We start from the raw sequence: 25493 nt of genomic DNA, 5'->3' as shown, positions 1-25493 counted from the left end.
TTTGTTATTAAAGAAAACGCCATACGTTTTACCTATGTTTGCCAATACGTAAATAACATTTTAAAAATGGTTATTATAATATCCATTGTTTAAAAGATTTGAAGCAAATAAAAACGTAGAAAAACTTCATAAAGTCTAAACTTAAAAATATCAAATTACATTACAAATTACAGAGAAAAAAAAATGTTTACCTATGTTGACTTAAGTCTGAACATACCAAAAATAGAATATTATTATAATATATATTATAAAACAATGTTATGATTAATGATTTCAATGTGGAAGAAAAAGGCAGATAAAAATTCAAATGAAAAACACGCTATGTTGAGATGTATTTCAAAATAGATTAAACAATATTACGTGAATACACAAAAAGTAAGTCGACACTGGCAAAAATAAAATAAAAATGTAATTTAAATATAGTAGGATAAACCTAAATAATGATATTACCGACAGTGTGGTATAAAAATGAAATACAAAAATTATAATAATTAGCTAGCTCTAAGCCTAAATATATTACCATCGTATAATACATGCAAAATTATGTGGTCAGAATAACATTATTATTACTTATTAGTTTTTTTTTTTGTTTTTTTTTTTTTATGTACCTGCAGAAGTCGTGCGCTTTAATTTTCATTATTTCCAGGTCGCACCACCACCCCACACTGCCATAATACCCACATTCACCACATGCTCGGAACGTAGTAATAAACTTCGCAATTCCAGTATTTTTAAAATATTTGTATGATGTTCACTACTATAGCTGTACTGTTATAGTTTCAAATTTAATTGTATTTTTAATTCTTCGTAAATTCCGCCGTATTATATACGCACAACCATATAGTATTATTATATTTTAATAGAATATTAATTGTAATGTTTATTGATAAACATAAAATAAGCTATTACAGGTAAATATAACTGCACTTGTGAAATATCTACACACCACGGTTGTATACTAAAAATTGAGTGTGTAATGTCTTTATCCTCATGACCTAAATACACGTACATCGATACATCTCGTATAAAATATTTCATAAAGTAAAAAAATTATAATTTGTTGTTAGAACTGTTTTCAAGCAAGCTGGTCGCTTTCGGGTATAAAACCTCTCTTTATGAAAAAAGAAAAAAAATTTTTTTTAATATAGAAAAAGGGCCTGCAAACAATGCACCGAAGTCCGCACACTGAGCTCTTCATCTCACCTTACCAGTAACCGTGTACTCGTAGTCAGTGGTTACGCATAAACTTTACATTGGTTACTGCACGCACAGACAACATATCGAACAGTTCGAGTATAAATTATGTACACGGTGGAACGCCATAACTGATCTGCACCTACGCGCGTAAGACACTAAGACCGCATAATTACGAGTAATTGTATCACAGAGTAAACAAACAATACAACGTGACAAATACCATATTGCCTATATTATATTGTAAATTGTATATTGTGTGGGTACTGGGTAGGTATAATGTCAATATAAGCGAACACAAATAGGTTTTATACAACGTCATATCATTATAGCTATATATAATATATATGGCTACACATATATAATTTATTGCTGTACAAACGTTAAGCTCAATAAACGCCAAATTATTAATAAAGCCATTCTTTTATTTCCAACATAATAATTATTTTTTTCGTAAACTGTTTCACATCGATCATGATAATAATAATAATAATAATAATAATAGTAATAATAATAATAATCGTTAAATATTATATTTTAATATATAGTGTATCACATTAAAGTGATGGTCACATTTCCCGCGTGCTCTTTCTAAAATTAACATTCATGTAACAATGTAAGCAAAAAAAAAAAATTCGAAGTAATTATTATGAATATATCTTTGTTACAATAAAATAATTGTAATAGTAAACGTGAACAATGAAAGTGCAAAAAAATAGACTCAAAAAATGAAACACTCTATTCTTTTACTAGAGAACAATGAAAAATATATCCATAAAATTTGTTTCTTCTTTACAGTATTGATTTTAGGATTGAATATAGTATAAGTATAAAAAATAAAACACTCTCAAAAAATTGCCTAAAAAATCTAGGCCTATATAAAAATGCGTAAATTTAATTTAAACATCAAACGACCAGTAAATGAAAAAGTTAAATGCTAAAAGATTATCTAAAATTAGGAAGTCTGTAATTTTACAATTAAAATTACCTAAATTTTACAAAAAAATTTCATTTAAATCTACCCATACTCATATATAATAATAATATGTATCATAAGGAGCTGGTCACATCATCATTACAAAATTTAAATGTAACAATATAATATTAAATTTAGTTCGATTGTATTGTAATTAACGTCTATAAATAAATAATAAATAAATAAGAAAGACAAGTAATTAGAAGTAAATACATTATATACGATGTATTATCATTAATTATGATACATATACATATTATATATTATGGATTTATAATAATGTATAATATAAGAAACGTGATTAAAATTTAAAAATTATAATAATAATAATTTGAGATCTTACGACTATGCTCATCATTTAATATTAAACACGTCACAATAATATTATTATATCTACAACGAATAGCACGTATCAGTCTTTTTGGAAATGATATTTAAGTATATTATTACAGTAGATTTAGTTTTTAAATTAATGAAATAATAACAATAAAAGTATTATGGCCAATATTTCATCGTAGGTACTACAAAAGCAGTCATCTTCACACGGTCATTTTAACATCGTTATGTCGATGTATACGTACCATTAAAAGGTACACACTTTTCTGAGCTCAATTACGGGTATGCAACAACAACAACAGCAACAACAATAATAATTTCTATATGACATACGAGGTCTGTTGAATATATGTGAATAGAATAGAATATGGCGCCCACTATGTATACGAAATGGCATTTTACGGATATAACCAACTCCCCCCCCACCCAATCACGACTAGTTAGGAATATTTTATAATCGTTATTTTATTAGGCCATATATCTAAAAATTATAATAAAAATTATTACTACTATTACCATTCAACAGCTAAATAGTACACCGTGACCTACAACATTTGTTTCTCGAATGATCGACTACTATATAGTAATTAATATATATTTGAGGGGGGGAGGGGTGGACGATAATCATCGTGATACGATCAGGTGTAGGTCGCATGCTGTACGAAATCACTACAGAGATACGAGGGTTTTATATTATATAAAAGCCGAGCATCTGTGAAATACTGTCTTGCCATTATTGTAAAATGTCTGTGGGGAAATGTAAACGGCCGTGCTTCCTCGACTCGCGCCATATACTCGTCAAAATCAAAGCATGCAAAACCTATAGTAAAATTGTATCTTCCTTCGATATTATATACGTATTTTTATTTAAGCTAAATCGACGTTGTTTTTCTGAAAATTAAATTTACAGCATTCGGTCCGGATCTGTAATAGTTATTACTCTAAATAATTGGTTAGGTTAGGTATCTCTCTGGATGTGTACAGAAGAAATAAAGAAGAAAAACAACACTATTATAGGTTCACTTTCCAAATTGCAGAAAAATGATTTTTCAGTGTACATAGTTTTTACCTCGATGATGCGATTTGATTTGCAGGGCGGTCGAGTCTGCCAAATGTTTACCGAGAGCCCACGCCTATAATTCTCATCACATTGTATGCCCTATATACGATTTAACGTCATGACATTATTGAGCACTGATAGTAGGGCCGTGTACCGATTCCAACGGTTTGCGATGATTATTTAAATTTGCGTGTATCATATACGTGTCAATCATTGCGTATCCGGCTTACGTATAGCACTATATACATACTAGGTACGTAACTACTTACGATCAAACAAAATTCACCAATCACTGCAACAACAATAAATAATAATAATATTATCACTATACAACCCCGCGTATATGGCTCGGTTTACCTTTATCATTTATAATAATATTATTGTGGGCACTTGTGCCAATATTGTCGCTGTCGTTGTTGCTGTTATTGTTATTACAAATTACAATTTGTGCCGAATCTGACGGACAATGCCATAAGTATGTGTGACGACGATATAATAAACAACACGCAACTATATAGCCGTACACAGGGCGGATCACTGACCGATGTTTTTTGATATGATGCGTATAGTTGAGACGGAAAAACAGGAAAATCCGGCTGCTCGCCCTGTATACATCGTATCCATTCGTGCGAAAAGTGCGCGCTATAGAGTCGACGACGAAATTATATGTATATATATAAATAATAATAAAAAATAAAACCGTACGGACTTTCGGAAAGTTTTCCTGCAAATCTAAATATAATGTTTTTCTCCGCTCCGCCGATATCAAAGTTAATATATTTCTTTAAAAGTGGCTTCGTATGGATTCTTGTGAATAATATTATTTTTATAAACACAAAACGATTTTTTAATGAAACGAAAAAAGTGTTTAAATAACTGATTACAGACGTCTTGGCGGCGTCTAAGACATTTGGACTTGGTAATGGTTGACCCGATCCGAGTGTGACGCCGCCATGTTATATTGTATACTATAATATGTACCTACTACATAGAACGTGATCGAGTGGGCACGAAAGAGAAAAACATCTAAAATTCTACGCGGTTTCCAGACGAAAGAAATGCGCGCGTACATATTATATTACCGTCGAATAGTTTACTTTAATGGACACGCACAAGTCACGTCATATCGTTTGAATAAAAGACGACCAGTCGGACACTACTGATTCTGTTATTCTCGCTGACCGTTTGCCTGCATGTTACTAGCATTTATTATATTATTATTTAGTAGGTAGATGTAAGTGTGTAACGGATGAAAACGCAATATATTTTGAGGGCTCTGAAACACTGGCCTCGCGAATCGCGATCGTGTTGACAGCGATACCGGATACATAAATATTATATGTCACATATATTGACCTAGATTACTGTTATTCTGTATTATATAATGATTGTTAATGGTACTGCAGACAAATCACTGTATAGTAAATATTATATAATCGTAATTTGAACATGCAGCGGAAAACCGCTAAAATATTTTAATCTGAATGAAAATTTAATCAAACGTTATCTATGTATAACAATATTAATTGCAAACGCGTAAAGGTATTTTTATAGAAAAACGAAAACAGTCCGCGTACGATACGGATCAGAATTTAATAAAATACTATAGTAAATAATAATATAGTGTCGCGTATTGTATTAAATCATTTGGTGGGCTTCCAGGAAATGTTATCGATCTGATGCAGATTTCTTTTTAGACTTCTGCCGTCGGCCCAGGGGGAGTTAAGATACACGTCGTCATCGTCTTGGTCAAGTTTCTGAAACATAAAATAATAATATAATAAAATATTATATCTCAAGGACTCCAAATAGATTTAATACATTAAATCAAAAACATTGCAAAAAAATAAAATCCATTACAACTATAAATTATATTATTATTATTTTTTTATTAATTGTAACGTCTACCCTCGTATCTAAATATTTTATTATTACTAAAGGTAGTAACTATACGAAGTTTTTTTTTGTTAACGAGACCTAGGAAATGGACCTCAATCGCATGATACGATTACTGAATATTATGTGCATATTAATATTATTGAATACGTAGGTTGTGCTTATATTTATTAGATTATTAGAGTACTTTATAAAACTCTCCATAAAATATTATGCAATCCACTTCATAGGTACCTCATTCATATTGATACATTGGAAATCGAAGTAAATGTAAAACATGCAAAAGAAATCTAGTTAACTTCATATTAAACTGATTAGAATAACTATAGTTATAAATTACATTTAAATTTTGGAGAAGAAACCATTGAATGTTAGTTTCAATAATTATAGTTAACAGTGTCAAATGTTTTAGGGTGTATAGGGACTATATTAAATGAACGATTAAATATTTGATATATATTATAACTTTTTAATATTTATGATACTTTTTGAGCAGGTGGTGTATGATTTACACATCAAAATAATATTATTATTTTATTAGTATTTATAATTGCCATTTATGATTTGATTTTGTACACAATAAGAAAATAATTTGACGACAGATTAAGTAATTGATTAAGAAGTATAGTCTAATGTACGAAATTTTCATTAATAAAGACAATTAATTTAAAGAATAATTATAAATCACTAGTTAGATCAAAACTCGATTACGGATCAATCTGCAGCGGAAATTCTAACTCGAATATTATTAAAACTCTTAATCCGCTTCATAATGCTAGAATAAGATGTTCAATCGGAGCCTTTATAAGTCATCCAATTGCCAGTTAATTATCTATAATCGGTGATCCACCACTTAAGTGCCGTATAGAATGGAACTAACACTTAAATAATACTTGGTTTGAATTTTAAAAGCGCAAGACAATCCTATCTTTTATATAAATGAATTACGAAATTATGAAATTGATACCTGCTGTCAATGTGTGCACTTAAAAAAATAAATGTCTGAAATAGTGTATAGAAATGTGTTTAATGAAATAATATGTGTAATTCGTCAATATTGCAATACCTAAATGTTTACAGACGCATCCAAAATCTAAATCAACCAGAAAATGGTTTTCAGTTACACATCAAAACGTATAAATCAACTATTTTAATTGAATATTCATAGAAGCATTTATATAGCCGAGTACGCAGCCCTTCTAAAATGAATGTTAACAGCTCTCCAGATAATATTAGAATCAGCATGTTTTCTGATTCACTCAGTACTTTATCTAGTCTGAAAAATAGTAATAGATTCTTGCCATAAAAGCTTACAATCTGATAAACTTATCCAATAAATATGTACGTATTATATGGACTCTAGGATATTACAATATGAAAGGAAATAAGGAAGCAGAAAAAGTGGCTCGAAATGCAATTAATAATTATCATCACGGATAATTACTTTCCTTTTCGTGATTAGTTAAATTACTTTCGTTTTTTTGACATACACAGAAATGTTGATAAATACTGTATAATATACATTTATGGAACTCAGGATGGCACTATATGACAGAAAATAAATTACCTAAGAGAAATTAAGCACCGAGTTGGACTCTAGCCAAAACTCAACAGTTTAAGCTGTATAGAATAATTCATATTAAACAGACTCGAAATTGATCACATGAGACTCACACGTAGATACCGGATTAGTGATTAAAAAAACAAAATCTCCCTTGAGGTATTTATGCAACGGAAAAATCACGGTAAAACAGATAATTATCCATTGTACCAATATTCACAGAGGCCATAAAATATAATGTCGAATTTCAGATAACCAGTATGAAGCAATTCATTGGACCCTATGCAGATACTAAATAAATAATTACTCTACCCTCAAAAAAAAAAAAAAAAAAGATTATATAATAATAATAATATATTGATGAACAATAAACTTAATTTACTGTATTGGCGCTGCGAGAAAACTATATACAACGGATCTAAAAAAAATAGTGGAATTAATAATAATAATAATCATTATTTAAAAATGTATAATTGTAATAAATTAGGTAATTGTCTGAGGTACTTGTCTCCTCAGCGGTTAACGCACGACTACCCTATATACAACCCATATAATCATTATTTTATTGTCTTGGCGCGCGCAATGCAGCTATATTATTATTATTATTATTATAATTGTGTTATTTTGATTTTTTGAGTACGCGCACGCGCATTATCATAACTTTCATGCTGCAGAGCTTTTGAAAGGGAAAGTTTATTTTTTACGGCTCGTGAGTCACGAGTGTAGATGGTGATTATAATACGGGGGAAAAAGGGCCCATATAAACGCCTCAAGGGGGCGAGAACGGCTGTTAAAATATACAAAATAAGCTACTTTAACCGTTTTAACACTATACAATGCACCGTTCGAAGTAATAAAATTTGGTTAAAAATATTACAGATGATAAGAATTGGTTTCAAAAGAACTAGTGACAGCGGTCAAGCTTTTTGTTGAAATTCGAACAAACATATTATATATCATAATATTATATTAAATTTTTCGTCCTTTATAGCATATCACTAAAGCGTATATTTTTCGTTAGTACGCAGTTAAAATATGATAGTTATGTACGGAAAGTTTACATAAGTGCAACTTGAACAAAAATAAACCAAAAGCCGTTAAGTTATTATGTAAATAAAATTTAATAAACAGCTAGTGCATCAGTACGACGAAACGTCGAATAAATAATACGAAACATCGTATCGTTTACAATATAAGTAGGTATACAAAAAATTAATTGCGTAAATGCAATTTAGACAAAATTTAAAAATATAACATTATCAATTCAGATACTTATTATTTAAATATTATAATAAGTTGTGTAGAGTTAATAATGATATTTATCGAATGGGTCATTGGGTCATTGGGTCAGCGGTCTCACGAGTAGCGAGGTGCGTGTAGATACGGGATGAAAAAGATCATGCGCTGGCGTGTTTCGTTGGAAATTCAACGATTTCATCTCATCGCGGCGCCCCCGGTAAGGCTCGTCCGTACCGCGAATCTCGCCAAAGTCGTTTCACCGCCGCCGCGAGCACTTCCGTTTTGACCGATTTTAATGTTCCTAAATTCGTATATAGACGTAAAGCTATACATATAACAAACCGATGGATGAATCGCCAAAACCGAAGTAACGAGGTGAACCACATCTATATATATATATATCACGTACCCAAAAATACGTCCGTGTGCAGTGTATGTATATAATATATAAATTAAGCGCAGGCGGGAACGATAATTAACGTTTAGATTTATCGCGTTTGCTCAGCACGCACACACACGTAGAAACGAACGACTTCGCATAGAGATACGAAAGGAGGGCGGTTGACTTGGGAAGAAAGCTAACGAGTCGACTACAAAAAAAAATAAATACCCGACCGATTGCTAGCTGCAAAGATACAACAGTTCACTGCAATAGGAGGGAAATCGATTTCCCGGGCAAATTATAGGTTTTACGAAATATGTTTGTTTACCACGACCCAAGAAAAAAAGGCTGCGAACAATACGGCTTACACACATATAAACTAACGAAATGATGCGGAAAACGCGTTGATACCTACTACTAATATGGGAATCATTGACCGCGATGCGAGCTGCACAGTTTACATTTGGTATAATAAGATTTTTATCAAACAATAATATAATATAACCCTACGAGAAAACTGAAACTTATATATATATATATATATATATATTATAAAGATATAGAAAGCCGGAAACGATACAAACACTATACCCATTTATAGACGATTAACACGTCTCTGTGTATAAATGAGATTAAATACAGGATGAATAACTTTTGTTTACTCGTTTTCCCGAGTTGGAGGAAAAAATGGTAGTGACTCACACTGTGTAAACCTGCGTGTTTATGATATCAATATAGCACTAAATAAATAAATAAAATATTTAAGTCGTTTTAAGGTATTTATAATACATTTTTTCACGCATCAGACATATCTGCACGATTGAATGAATAAAGTATATACTTTATTAATTCCTTTATGAAAAATTTTATATTATATTGTCTATTCACAATATTTAACTACTTGTGACTTCACATAGACATTATGGTGCTACAATTTCCTAATAATAGTAATATTAATTGCCAGCTAGAATTGATATTGAATCATTTTATAGTTTAAAAAGTTAATTATTTTTTTTTATTACTTTAACCAAACGCAAATAAAAATTGAAATTAAAGGAATTCAGATTTTTCATAATATGAACAAACATAGTAAACTATAATTTGCCCTAAAAGTAATATTAATATACGTTTTTTTTTTAGTTTCTAGATTCTTTATCGATTATTATCGTATGTCATGTTTATTTTGGACTTACTGCTGTTTGTGCATTAAAAATTCGTAAAACTTTTAAGTGGCATACTAAATAATATAAATCTCAATAGAAACCGACTCGTATATTGTATAAAAAGATAAAACCGCAGTTTGATTTTAAAATTTCGATTCGTTCGAAAACCACTTATGAATATAAAGGGGTTGTTCTTGAGTGCACTCCAGGAAGGACGATTGCGTTTAAAACTAACCGATTTGTTTATTATTACCGCAACCACTCGTCGTATAAATGAAATCGTTATAACAACAACCTAGGTACCTATAAATATACTTTCAAAGTTCAAATAATGATATTGCGTGTCGCGTGGTATTATAAAAGTAAAACGGTGCGCTGACAAAATATTATAATTATTAGGTTCTTCAACGCACAGATGTATCACAGACGAGTAAACTACAGATTCTATCGCATTGATAAACGATGTGCTTGTATCTATATCATATTCTACATTCTATGTTGTATATTATTATCAATCGCATAATGTGCATATAAATCTAATGATATGTAATAACGAAAATAAACGTATAATGCCACAGCTATCAGAGAGTATAGTAAATCAAAATCATAAAGGTACGCACAAAATAGTACATAATATTTTACCACTATTCCTTATACAAAAGCGGATTACTATCGATGCGTGTATACGGAAATAATTTAAGTGTGTTTCGGTCAAAGTACTCAATCTCTTGTTGTATACCATTTTTAAAAACCTACTTGAGGATAAAAAAAAACATCGTTAAGTCCACAGGATATAATAATAAGCAAAAACCTGCTACGACACTTCAAGCTAGGGATGGGTAGTTCGTGAGTGAGTTGATTCAAAGAGTTGACTCTTTTAAGTGAACTGAACGAATTGAATCAGTTTGCTTTAGTTCAGTGACTCAATAACTCAGTGTTACCATTGATTCACTACAACTCGTGAATTTGTGTTACCACTTATCAATTCATGAATTATGGGGTGATACTACGGATTTAGATTTACTGACTCAGTACTGATTCATCTAACTCTGACAATTCGCCTTCACCACAATCTACACATACTACATAATAAATAAATATATTAAGATGATACTACACACTACACAATAATATTATTCTAATATGTAACCATATACGTTACGTAAGGTATGTTAGTAACGCGTATGATTCGCAGTGGTAGCCGTGATTATTGTGACGTAAAATATTCATCACATTATGTTATCAAATGTATTATAGTTTTATAAAAACAAATTTATTATCAAGACAACAAATTATTAAAATACAAAATAAATATTTGATTCATTATCAATATTAGAATAATATCACGATTCGGTGAACAGTGAACACGCCAACTCGGCATTATGATACCTATTACCTATATTTTAATAATATATTATGTAACATTAACCTATGTCCTATATTAAATATCAATACATTTAATTGTTTAATATTATTATTAATATTACGGACTTACGGTACAGAAGATACTTTTCAGAACAATACATTATAGATTGGTCATTCATTACACTTTATAGTTTACACTCGTGACACCCACAGGTAACTATTAGTATTACAAATATTTAAAGCTATTAAAAATTAAAACATGACATCTCAAAAACTTGTTAAAACTTTAAAAACAAGCTATTTTGAATTAAAGTTTAAAAATATCATTTTTTCAAAATTTTTACTGCTTAGCCTACTTCTTTTTTCTGAAATAGTTTGTCCTGCCTTTGAAAATATACGTTCACATGGAACTGATGTTGCGAGTACACAGAGACGTTTTTTCATAACCTCAAACAAACACGAATAAATATTTCGATTGTCTTTCCACCACTTTAGAGGATTTTCATGCCTTGGAATTAACCCTTCTTGTAAGTATTTATCAACTTCAACAATAGCTGCGGATGTTGGATTTGTGGATATAAGTTTACTGTTTACCTCTTCATCAAAGTCATTCCAAATAGAATCTCCACCTAACGTCACAGATTGATTTTGTATCGATGGCTGCATTGTATTTTTCATTCCAATATGTATGGTAGTAGCTTTATTAATAATTGTTTTTTTTGATTCTGTAAATGAACTATTATTTAAGAATCCATATTTTTTAAATCTAGGATCAAGTATTGTAGCTTCTGCATAAATTTGTATTTTTTCAATTGACCCAAATCTCTGTTCTACTTGTTGTTTTAATGTGGATATCATATCAGTTAATTGTTGTGAATCATAAAACTGTGTATCCAAGTATGTACAATGTTTGAGAAGTGCTCGACTAAATACAACAGATTTTGAAATAGAAACCGATTTTTCACTACTTATTTCAACTGTAATTTCCTTAAAATATTTTAATACTTCACAGGACTTGGAAATAATGTGCCAGTCTTCATTGGTCAAGTAAACATTATAATTACACTCTACTAATACTGAAGAAAGAGGAACTTTAAGGTTCTGAATACGCTGAAACATCTCATACGTTGAGTTCCAACGTGTAACGACGTCCTGGATGAGCATTAAAGGTGGTGTTAAGCCCAATTGCTCTTGCATAGCTCTAAGTTTTTCAGCTACCTGTGGACTTCTCTTAAAATGTCCAACAATTCCTCTAACTTTATCTCTTGTTTCAGATATTGACTTAAGGGCAGTTTGTACTGCCAAATTTAAACTGTGTGCAAAGCAACCTACATGCCTCCAACCACATAAACTGACAGCATTAACAATATTATGTGCATTGTCAGTTGTACATGCTACAATGTTATTTTCCAAGCCCCATTTCTTTATGACCGCCAATAAATCATTTTTCAAATTTTCTGAAGAGTGTGATTCCGAATTTTTGAAACAAGAGAGAAGATAGGATTTTAATTCACATTCATTATTAATAAAATGGCATGTGACAGCAATATAATTTTCATTTTTAATAGAAGTCCAACTATCTGTGGTAATGCTTACATATTTTGCATGGTCTTTTATGTCTTGTTTCACTTTATCATATATTTCATTGTACATTATAGGTAATAATGATTTCGACAACGTTTTTCTCGACGGAAGTGTATAACCGGGATTTAATAAATTTAAAAGTTTTACAAACTCCCTATCTTCAACAATACTGAAGGGATAGTATTCTTTTACAATCATTTTCAGAACTTGTTGATCTATAACTTTACGGCGTGATGCACCAAGAGGCTTAGATAAATATTGAGTAATGGGATTATTTACATATCTAGAACTTTGAGGACGAATTGCATGTTCATTAGATGGAATTTGTAAGGACGTTTCAGTTTGGTTTACCACTAGATTAGTTGTTGAAATAATTGTATTCTAAAAATATATATATATATTATTTAATATAAGTATAACAGTATAAGTAATTATTTAATTTGTATGTAGTCCTAACTAATAAAAATAAATAAAAACTTATTAATTGAAATAATTTAGTTATTTATTTAAAATTATTTTATTTTATTTTATTTTATTTTATTTGACAAAATATTTTTTTAATTTAACTTACAGTAGTAGAAGTTGATGGAGCATCATTTGGATCATCAACAGTCTTTTCTAATACACGTGTATTTCTATTCAATAAGTCGACAGTGGGATGTTTAGACTTAATATGTCTAATTAAGTTAGATGTTGAAGAACGATTATTTTTTAATTTTGTGCGACAAAGACCACATTTTACATTTATGTTGTCTGAGTCAAGTTGGAAATAATCCCAAATAATACTGGACTTACTCATTTTTAAATATTTAAATATTATAAGTGAAAAAGAATGTTACAGTTTTGAAACACTAACTTTGAGCAGGGGAATAAACTGAACAAGAATACAAGACGATTATCAATTAAGATGTGACAATTTAAGTCAATGTTATTATATGTTAATGACAATTTTATACCATCAAATCATATTAGTCTCCTTACTGCAACAAGACTTGACATGTTATAACATGTCACTATGCAACTAGGAGTGTATACAGGGTGATTATTTTATCAAACAACACTCATTATTTAAAAAAAGTATTGACTTTTTCAAAATATTTTTTTACATAGTTTCAAGTTGTTAAAAAACCAACGTTTTTATTAAGAAATTATTTTTTTTAAATATATCATATGTGATATAAGTTTGGTACAATGCTTATTCTAATTTATAAAATTATAATTTTTAAATTTAAAATAAAACAGCTATTTATGCTACCTTGTAGTATTCCATTTCGTTATATTAGTCCACAAAATATAATTTATGAAAAAATAAACGAATACGCTAATTATATTTAACATGAATTTGTATTTCAAATTAATAAGACGCTACACCCGCATGTGTTGTCTCCGTCTTACACGCGTACTGCATGGCAAATTTTCGTTCGCTAGATTTAATAGTGTGCTGTTAGTTTTGATATTAGAGTGAATTGGCCCATTATAAAACTTTTAGGTAAGAACATTATCTGTGTTCTCATGTTGGTTTTTTACGATATTTTAATTTTTAAATGAGTTATTTTAATTTTCAAATATTCACACTTAACATGCTCATAACTCATTTAAAAATTAAAATATTGTAAAAAACCAACATGAGAACACAGATAATGTTCTTACCTAAATGTTTGATAATGGGTCAATTCACTCTAATATCAAAACTAACAGCACACTATTGAATCTAGAGAACGAAAATTTGCGATGTAGTACGCGTGTAAGACGGAGACAACACATGCGTGTGTAGCGTCCTCTTAAGAACTCATGAGGCACATATAACATTTTAAATTAAATTTGTATATAAAATAAAAGTTCAAATTAATTCCTCATTGTATAATATTTTAATATTAGTAAATACACAAGTATATGACATATTATTGTATTGCATTAAATGACAGAAACAATTTAGTAAATTAAAACTAATATTGAATAAGGTCTTCATACATTTTTATAAATCAATAGTTCATATATTTAGTGATAGATAATCTAATATACTCTGAAGTAACTCTTAAACGAATTGTCATACGAGAGTTGTTTAATTTAATGAACTGATAACTTGGAGTTAATAGGAGTCAATGGAAATTGGGAGTTGACTCACTGAGTTGACTCCCCGAGTCAACTCATTTGAGTGAACTGAGTCAAGTGAACTGACTCATGTTATTGAGTTGAAAATCCCATCTCTACTTCAAGCACACGGCTATACACGTTTGCAATACACCGCAATATCGTTATAATATTATGGTTATTTCGAGGGTCGTCGAAAGACAAAATAATATAAGGTGAGAACGTTTATTACTATGACAGCGTCGCGTCGATAAAATACTGTGTATATACATCATGAGTTTATATTATATATTGAGTTAATAATTAAACTACGACACAGCTCGTTAAATAATCTTCTCAATCATTATCAACGATACGGTCGACCGCAGCAAGACTAAACTTATATAAGTATTATAAAAGTCTATAGCGTTCTCTAATTATCGCGTTGATAATTTTAAACTCTGTTACGCGACAACGGGCAATTCCTTTGAATCATTAGCTATCATATACCAACACAAAGTATGTTCACAAGATTATATAATATATAATGTAAAGCAAAAATATTATAAAAGTATGACACTTTTCTAACTTATTAGCCAAAAATGTACGAGACACGTAAAACATTTTCGTGTACCTAAACGCTAAACATACATCATTATTGTTATTGTAACGTGGATATTATATACATATGGGTTGAGGATTTAAGCATAATCACGATCCTTTTCTTCTTCAATAAGACAGTTATTTAAAATCTAAATTTTTGTACTACTTAAATAGTGTGCTGCGGAGATACAAGCTCTTGTTTTTAAAATGATAACTTCTCTTTTCTACAGTAAATTATTTATAACTGATTTTTCTAAAAATTAAGCTGAATCAAAATCGAAATTCAATCAAGTACCTAATTCTTAAGTTATTTGCCTTAGTGTAATGAGGATGATAAATCTACGATAATCGACTTGTAAGGTATGTGGGCTTGGTAATGTGTAAGTTTTAGTAATTAATATTAATCGATCAATATTTATAATTTATAAAAAAAAAGTATAATAAATACTACAACTAGTATCTGAATACATCTATTTTTTTTTTTTTTAAACTACTCGTTCAAATTTTGAATTAAGTAGATATACCTGATTGTAGTGCACCGTCAAAGTTTTAAATAAAAAAAAATATCCCCTAAATAATTTACAGTGAAAAGAGGAGGGAGGGTCTCATTTTAAAAACAACTTTGCATCGTCACGGTACACTTCGCATTGGTACAAAAAAAAATAAAAAAAGTTTAATTATATACCTAATTAATAATTAAATATTCCAAAAATCATAATTCGAATAAATGTATTAAAATGTATGAAAAATGGGGAGTGAACATTGTGTTGAATCACACTATATGTACATTATATTGTCACGTCGTAGCGTTATAGGTAATTAATTTCGCCAAGATTTCAGCGAGAGCAGCAAAAACGACGAACCGTCACACATCACATCATTATGTTATACATGTTTAATACAATATTACAGCTACATACTCTATACTACTCGTACATCAAGAATCTCGATGATCGATAATAATTTACAAGCATGTATTACGTATATACAGCAGGGAAACTTGAACAACGACAGGAACTCACTACTTAAGGAAATTACCTATTATTTAAAGTGTAATATAAGTAATATTGTGATGCGAACGTTCGATTATTGTAATTATTTTCACAATTATTATTATAACGATATTTCCGTAATAATATGCAAAACCGTATTAGAAAATTAACAGTATTATACTCAACACTAGATCGACATAATAATGTAATATAAGGAATACTGAATTCTATAATAATAATAATAATATTAGCCGAATTATTAGTATAGATAAATACTAAAGGTATATGGTTATATGAAATTATTTGTAATAATAATTCACTAGCAAATAATACGTATTAATTATTATACGTTATTAACTGGTTTAGAATTATAAAAATAGCTGCAAAAAGTACTCTATGGCTTTTAGTGTTTTGTAAGTTTCACACTTGTTACAATCTCATAAGAAATAAGTTCTATATACCTGCATGATAATGGAGTATACATTGTATAAATTATACATATTACACATTTAATGCCAAAAATTATTATATTGTATAATAATTAATAAGTATGTATTAAACATAACAGCAATTAAACGCATTAGTTATACATATTATATTATTATATGAGAACCCAACTTTAATGATGATTTAACTTCTAATAATTGTTATATGTCAGTGTTTCAAGTGTCTTCCATTTAGTTATATTGATATTATTAACCATGCCTATTTTTTTCATATAAATAACGTATATAAAATAAAAGTCTTTATGAGTAAAGAATAAAAAAAAATAGGTAACTATTACAATCTTTTTTTTTTCATTTTTAATCGATAGCAGAATATTGACTGTGTGAACAACACTACTCATCTACAGCCATCGTTAATTTAGGAAAATTCTAAGCAAGTACAACAACAATGCATACATTACCGGTATACGGATAATATTGATGTGACGGTTTTAAAAAGATAGAAAACTATATGAACGAGATAATAGATATAATATATGTATATATGTAAACTACTCAATTCGCAATACTCGTTAAGTTTGAGATATTTTACAGATGAGGCAATAGGCTTAAGTTTTTAGATTTCATTGATTTCGCAATAAAATGTTTAGAAAAGGTTCTTCTGTTAATGAAAAATATACAATCATAACAAATAAAAACAGTCTGCCCGTATTAGATTCTTCACTAAAACTATAATTGTTATAAGTATTAATTTTTATGGGCTTTATGGGTAAAAGTTCGGTTCCAAGGTTAAGTTAGTTTGGTGGAGAGTTTTCACAAACACTTTTTAAAGATACGAGGAACATCAAACAGGCAGACGGAAAAAGTGGCGCAAATGAAAAAAAAGATGTCCAAGATAAACTGGTAGGATTAAGGAACGCATTAGAAACAGCAGGAGGAGGATACAAGTGCGGAAAAGCTGTAAGCCTATAACACGTGTCAATGAGTTTTAATTCGTTTAGTTTTATCCGTATAATACTCTTTTCATGAATTATCGCATCACGTAATTAGAAAAGTGACAGATACCATGAAGAGCTAATACAACAACAACGAACTCGTTATTTTATTTCGACAAGTTTTCGATTGAAACAATAATTGCAGTTGAAAAATACAAGACATTCTATACCATAATATTATAAACGATAATTTCCCTACAGTATTTCCACATTAAAATAATTAAATTGACCCTAAACATATGTACATAACTGTAATATATATTTAATTACTCGTCGGAGTAATTAAAACCAAACGAAATAAGTTCATCGCGGGGCTCTTTTACATAAATCACAACTACATTTTTTGGAAAACCACAGGAAACATGCGGAAACTAAAAAATTGAAATGAAAACAAAAACAACAACAATATTAAGGAGCATACCCGGTGGAATTCGTTGGAAACGGTGCGGCAGAGGCGGTGGCGGAGACGATTTTTACTGACCGTTCGAGGCTGCTCTCGCACGCGCTCGCTTCATACTCGTCGTCGTCGTCGTCGGACCACTCGCATCTGGACGGTTCGTTGGAGTCTGATTGTCTGAGCGTGTGTTCGGATAAGCGGAGCGCATTCACGTAACCGGCGGTAGAGTCGTCCACGGCCAGCGTGGACCTGAGCTGTTCGCCGTAGTACGATCCAGACGCATCGTCGTCTTCGTTGTCGTCATCTCGCCGGCGGTACAACGATTCACTTCCGGGCGTTCCGGTGCCGGTGGGCGAAGAGGGTGCGCCAGCGGCGCCACTGTTGTTAGTAAGCGGTGTAGCTTCCGAACCTGCAGACTTAGCCCGAGACGCGGAACCACCGCCACCACCGCCGTAACCCACTCCGCTACCGGTGCCGACGTTGCTTCCGGTCGTGCCGCCGCCGCCGACCATCCGCCGGACGACACGCCGCTTGACCTTGGGCTTGCGGTTCCGGCCGGCGTACACGCAGAAATAGACGAGCGCTACATACACGACGGACACGACGAAACACGGAATAGGGAAAACCATCGAGTACACCAGCTGTCTGGTGCTTTTGGCAAGGTCCAGTTCAGTGATGACCACCCAAGGTTCGACGCGGCTGTAGTAGCACGGGTAGCTGGACCCCACCTCGAAGTACCGTTCCCGGAACGTGGTGCAGTTCAGGTGCGGCGGGTAACCACACCCTTTGACGTTGGGGTATATGCGGGCCAGCGAGTACGCCCACCCGGTAGCCGGCTCGGGCTCGATGGGCTGGTAGCCGCGAACGAGCAGCGACCGCCGGTGCCGGGCGTTCAAGTCTCTCGCCCGGTCCCCGTGTACGGTGTAGTTGACGAATATCTGCGCGCACTCGTATATCTCTCGGGTGCAGCCCTCGCGGCACGACGACCAGCCGCCTGGCAGCGAGCAGTTCGACGCGCCCTCGCGGAGCTCCGAATGCGCGGTCACGCACGTCGTCGGCGTCTCGTCGAACTCCATCAGTATGGTTGTGATGGCCGGCTCGATGAGAAACGGCACCAGGAACAGGAATACGAACAGGCTGACGATGCCCAGCAGTATGAAGAATGTGGTCAGGTAGAACAGCACCCGCTCCCGGAGCTGTTCCAACCGCTTCCTCTCCGCCTCTTCGCGTTGTTGCTTCTCCAACTGCTGCTCGATCGCCGCCGCCGCCGCGTCGTCCACCGCTGCCGGCCCGTCGTCATCCATCAGCTCATCATGACGCGCGGCCGTCGCCGTCCTCTAGCCTTATCGGCCGACCGCATGTCGTTTGCATATTCGCAGCGGTTTCTTAGGTTTTGATTCGTTCACTTATTATTTATTATTATTATACTATAAATTATACGACCGGGGTGTTTCAAGTTGCAAAAAAATTGAGCACACGTTTCACGAAAAAAAAATTTCTTGTAAATCAAAAAACACCTCGCTGAACTTAAATTTTGTCGTTGTCGTCAACAAAGCTTATCAGTATTTGAGTCATTTAAGTCGTTCGTCGTCGTCGTCGTCGTCTGCCAATTGCCGAGATGTGCGGGGAAGTAATTGTGACGTATAATGGCTCTGTCAGATCCATTTTCCTTGGGTAGTATATTATAAGTGCAGTATAATATAGGTGGTCATCTACCCGTCTCCGTTTGCATGTCCTAAAAACGCATATCGTTAAGTAAAACACGCGCAAACACACGCCGACGCAATTACGACGAAAACTTTCTCAATCCCGACGCAGTGAACTGAGCTATTTGCATTGTGAGGGGGAGGAGTTGCTAGAGTAAGTTTGATATTTTACGCACGTATTTGAATTGTATAAATATATAGAGTACCTTATTATATGTATACCTACTCTCGAATTTTGTTCATTGCCACCGCAAAGCTAAGATACACGTATCATGTACTTTTTTATGTATATTATTATTATATACGCTAACAAGTTTATAGCAGGGAAGAGATAAAACATGACATTGAAGGACGAATGAGAAACAAAATTAATTTAACTCAAGTCACTTTTATTTATTCACGTTACACGATTAAAGTCAGTATGATGTATGTTGTATATAATATATAATACGTACGACTACCTCCTATTTCCTAATATAGTAATAGTATTATCATTTTATAAAGCCATACCTATTTCTCCACCAATACTCCAACAATTTCCTTCCTTCCTTTATTTCTCCAGTATATTGCACTTGATTCGTATATATGAAAAAGTATATAAGGCGTTTGTTGTGAACAAACAGAAATTAAAAACGTTTACAAAGTTTAAAAAGTTTCCTCTGCAGATGAGGTAGTTATTTATTTTGAGTTTATTAAATTATTGTAATAGTTATTTTCCTATAGCCACTGTCAATAATATATCACAACGTTACGCGACTACATATACGTTTATAATATTATACTATGTAAATAGAGAGAGAGAAGGAAATGGATACGAACACAACAATAAATATGTACGAATCTCTTTTGTTAAGTTACTATTTTCGAATGAAGTAAAATATACGTGATACCACCATGAAAACTATACTCGCATATTATATATATATATATATAATATATATACCTATACACACACACACTACTACTACTACTACATTATATAACTCACGGCTTATTGTTCACACGCGTCCTCTATAAACTTATTATACGCTTAGTAAGTATTGTTTTTTTCATTATCGTATAATGCAATAATGAATATCGTGTACAAACACACAGAAAATATAATATACAAGGCGATTTTTTTTTCGACACGGCAGACTGCATTATCGCGATTGTATTCACAATTTTTATGGTTTTTAGGGGAAAAAAACATTTGTACATAATTTAAAGTAATAACTATCTACTGCAGATAACGATATCATGCACACGGTATACACCTACCATATTTTCCCAGCACTATTTTTATCAAAGTCATATGCTTGGGTTTTACTATATTTTAAGTAAGCTACTCAATTCACAATACTCGTTAAGTTGAAATATTTTCTGATGGTGCCATATTGTTAGGTATCATACCGATAAATATAAATACTTATATGATATCATATATAGGTAGTTTTAATTATTTATAAGAATTTAAAAATTATATAGTTATCTACTATTTTTTTGGTTATTTTATGCAACTTTTACCATTACAATATCTATAAACTTTAGGCGCTAATGAATAAAATAAAAACTATGTTGGTTCAATAATCGATATTTATATAAATTATACTAATTTATTATTAAAAAATACGAATTATAATAAAATAAAGATTGCTATTCCAAAAATTAGAAGTGCAATAACTTAAGATAGTTAGACTACAAATTCAGATTGTTTTAATTTATATGCATGTACCAATGTACCATGAATTATATTATATTGTAACACAATGTAAATAGTACAAATATGTAATTATTAAAACAAATGTAAATCGCGATTAAATCAACTTAAATGAGTTCCCTTCAGAAAATCAAAAAAGTTTATTTGCAAGTGTATTTGTTGTGTCTATATGTATAATAATATCTACAAAGGTGTAGGTAAAAGGATCAGAGCCGTATAGCAACAACCAGGCGGAACAGCAAATTTGCACCCCCTCATCCAATCATGCTAAAAATAAAGGAGAGTTTTTTTTTTGTAAAATTATCATATTTGAATTGAGAATGCCACTCGATGAAATTTCACTTTTCGTATAATTGCGCCTCTGAAAATACCCTTTTGCAAATGCCTAGCTACAATTCCGATACGGATTATAACTATACTTATTTGTTTTAATCAAACACAAGTTGAAATTAAATTAAATGGGGTCACTAACTTTGATACAAAAATAATGGAGATTACGTAAGACTCTAACGTATAATTCCACATTTATATGTTTGTATCATAAAATGTAAATATCCCTGCGGACGGATACGATGTTCAAAGCATGTTATATAATAATAATAAGTACGATGTACCTGTACCTACACCGAAATAGATTCTAAATTGATTAACTTAAAATGTTAATAATATTCAAATTTTTTTTCCGTATAGTTACTTTTATAACGAAAAAAACACACTGCTTATTATTATTGTTATACATAATGCATTCAACACTTGATCATTGACGTATCTTTAGCTTTATCTATTAAAAACACATATTGCATATTAAATTGTAGACGTGATTTTCGCATAATCTTACAATATTAGAGTAATAGAGTGTAATGTATATAGGTACTCGAGCAACGTGTATAATATAGGTAATAATATGATTACCACCTATACTCGAACGAAACAAAAATAAACCGCGATCAAAATTCGGAAATTTCATACCTTTACAGGATAAGTGCATATAGTGATGCGCAAGAAAATACATCATCGCGTTATACATATACGTTAATACATAATATCGAGTACAGATATAATAATATAACGCGAGATAAGAAAATAAATATTATTTTATGAAAAATCGTAAAAATATTAAGTAGATTACTGATTAGAGGAACTATCTGTGTCTATACAAAACGTGTGTCGGCTGCAGCGGTGGTAGTGACGGCGTCAGAGATCGAGAAAGTTGCGTCGGATTAGGCCGGGTAAAATTGTAAATATAAAAATATATAATATACGAACATAAAATGTAACAATATATTACTATGGACTATGGCATACAAATATATATTATAATATTACAGAGGCGGATCGAACATATTATACTTTTGTTGGTTCGCTTCACATACACATAAATATAACACGTGTGATGGGAAAGGTCGTCATCGTCGTGGGCAAATGCGATTTTCAAAGTACGAACTTATGGGTACCATCATAAAAGATAATATAATATGTTGTATGCATAGCAAAGACGGTTAAACCATTCAAATCGAACGAGACATGTATTGCAAATAGATTCGGAATGGAAAAAAAACCAACGCGTATAGAGGTATATCTCAATAAATTAATAAAAGTACCGATAGTTATGGTGGGTCACTCGACATAGAAATCGTGTCAAATAGTGGCTAATAGTATAAATCAAAGTCAATAATTATTAAACGCGCCAACAGTTTTTTTTTTTTTTTAAATTAAAGAATTTCAGACGGAATTAAAATTAGATAAATTAATACATCACATTGGTGATTTCGTTCGCGGGGTTCTGATAATAATATTATGCAAGTTGAGTATGTAGTCGAACAACCGGTCAGATAGAAGAAAAAAAAATACTCGGACCACCTCTGTTAAAAAAATAATATATCATGTTCATCAATAATAATAATAATTTATTATTAATAAGCACACAGACGTGACACGTACCGTGTGCGGGCGGCGGCGAGATAACGCGGTGAAACGGCGCGGCACTAAGGCGGCTGCTGCTGCTGCTGCGACGGCGGCGGCGGCAGCGTCGGCGACGGTTAACGTGCTACTGAGCGCTCCGTCGACGACCGGCGATACGCGGTTATGTATACGGCGGCGGCGGCGGCGGCGACCCAGCGGATTGATCGAGAGATCGAGCGGAGAAGCGACGTCGCCGGCGTGCGCTGCTCCTCGGCGCGATGCAGACCGGCGAGCGTTGTTCAGTACGGCGGGGGATCGGGCGCCGTCTAGCGGTGTCCCGGCGGCCGCGCGCGCGTGTCGCCCCGTTTTACAGCGACGGACAGACGGACGGACGGACGGCCGACGGGCTGCCGCGCAAGCGCGATCGGAAATTGCCGCGGCGGCAGCTTGCTGATATACGCGTACTCTGTGTAATGTGTATAATATGCGTATATACATAATTGCACGTCGTCGGTGGGAAAAAAGACGTTCGCCACGCCGTGACCGCGGTAACTGCAGCCGTCAGACGCGTCCCGCCGCGGTATATGTGAAAGAAAAACCAACTTCCTACGTCAATCCCCCGCCACCCCCCCCCCTCCCCCCCGAAAAGAAAAGAAAAAGAAAAGAAAATCCCGTGCCATCACAACTACAGCCGACGATAATCATATAAAATAACGACGCGCTGTCATTTAACTCTCTGCGGGTTAGGCGCCTCTACCTGCAATTATTATAAGTCGATTGCGAAACATTCCGCCGAATCGACTATTCTCGAAATAATATTGGTAACAATCATTAACTATACCCATAGGAGTGCGCAGACTTCGGCCGCAGGGGGGGGGGCCTTAAAAAGATCCGAACTAAAGATTCTTGTGTGATGATAATTGATTAATTAATAAAATAATAACTTAATCACATTTATATTTTATTTATACTACTAGATTAAAACTGGCTTCACTTTTTTTTTGTAAAATATAAAAATTTCGCTGTCTAGTATAATGTACATATCTATGCATTTATTAAAGAAAAAGCCAGAGGCCGCAGAGGGGGCCGCGGCCCACCCGGCCCCCCCAGTGCGCACGCCTATGACTGTACCCTGCACGTCTTGGGCGAGCGACGAGACAGATCTCTATCGTGAGCGTACACCATAATATATATTATGAATTATGATTATTGTGTGTCCCGCAGGATATGGTCACCGTCGTTTCTTGGCCTACTGACGGCGGTAAAAAGTTACGGGAGGGGAGGAGGTCACACATAATGGGACACAATACAGCCAATCGATAAGGCTCGTTCGTCCTATATTTTATATATAATATGTAGGTACAACAAACACACACACACATATATACGAATGTGTCGCGGTGGGGGGAGGGTTGGTGGAGTAACTCGGCCCTCTGCCGCGGGGAGGGTCGAAGGTGGAGGTCTCGATAACGATGATTTGACGTAAAGTATTTTGTATACCAGCCGCGGGGATGGTCGTAACCAGCGGCACCACGCGCGATATATTTCTGGACGATAAAAATGTGTATAGTATATTATTATGCTATATAAACAATCGTATAGCAATGAGACGATCTATCTGTCTGCGTATACGGCGCGACAACGAGAAACGATGAGATCCCAAAACTTTAGCCGTTCGGTCCGTTTTTTCACATCCTAGAAACCCACTCGCCACTCGCCAGCCAGCCACCCCTAGCGGGCGCCACCTCCAACGCCGGGCGATGGTGTTGGCTGATATTATATATATATATATATATGTATGTATATAATATATCTAATATTATATAGTTTCACTGCACATATGTATATACTTGTGTGTGTCATGTATACACTGCGGGCGAGAACCCCCGCGTATGAATTTCAATCCATTCGGCACCGCTGTTCTCTT

At 33.0% G+C, this 25493-nt stretch overlaps 1 protein-coding gene across 2 annotated transcripts; it reads right to left on the bottom strand.

Annotated features, from left to right (window-relative positions):
* Positions 1–1598: 1598 nt before the first annotated feature.
* tipE (temperature-induced paralytic E) lies at positions 1599–23794 on the bottom strand. Of its 2 annotated transcripts, none has more exons than XM_015519492.2 (3): positions 23606–23794; positions 18284–19994; positions 1599–5323 (listed from the first exon to the last, which is right to left on the bottom strand). In XM_015519492.2, exons 2-3 carry the CDS (start codon positions 19561–19563, stop codon positions 5260–5262), a joined length of 1344 nt encoding a protein of 447 aa, XP_015374978.1. In that variant the 5' UTR covers positions 19564–19994; positions 23606–23794; the 3' UTR covers positions 1599–5259. The 2 variants fall into 2 exon arrangements, with proteins under 2 accessions (XP_015374978.1, XP_089081216.1); XM_089225090.1 differs by lacking the exon at positions 23606–23794 and adding an exon at positions 22931–23496.
* Between the last annotated feature and the right edge of the window lie 1699 nt (positions 23795–25493).

Source organism: Diuraphis noxia, unplaced genomic scaffold (genome assembly GCF_037042655.1).
Source record: "Diuraphis noxia isolate RWA-SAM2 unplaced genomic scaffold, SU_Dnox_SAM2 contig0004, whole genome shotgun sequence".
NCBI classification, from domain to species: domain Eukaryota; kingdom Metazoa; phylum Arthropoda; class Insecta; order Hemiptera; family Aphididae; genus Diuraphis; species Diuraphis noxia.
The sequence above is the reverse complement of the archived record's forward strand: the minus strand, read 5'-3'. Positions and strand labels throughout refer to the sequence as shown.

Excerpts from the sequence above, each read along its gene's own strand:
- tipE (XM_015519492.2), bottom strand. The coding sequence starts at position 19,563 with ATGGATGACGACGGGCCGGCAGCGGTGGACGACGCGGCGGCGGCGGCG. Across the intron at positions 5,324-18,283 it reads TTTCCAACGAATTCCACCGG|AAACTTGACCAAGACGATGA; the intron begins GTATGCTCCTTA and ends TTTATGTTTCAG.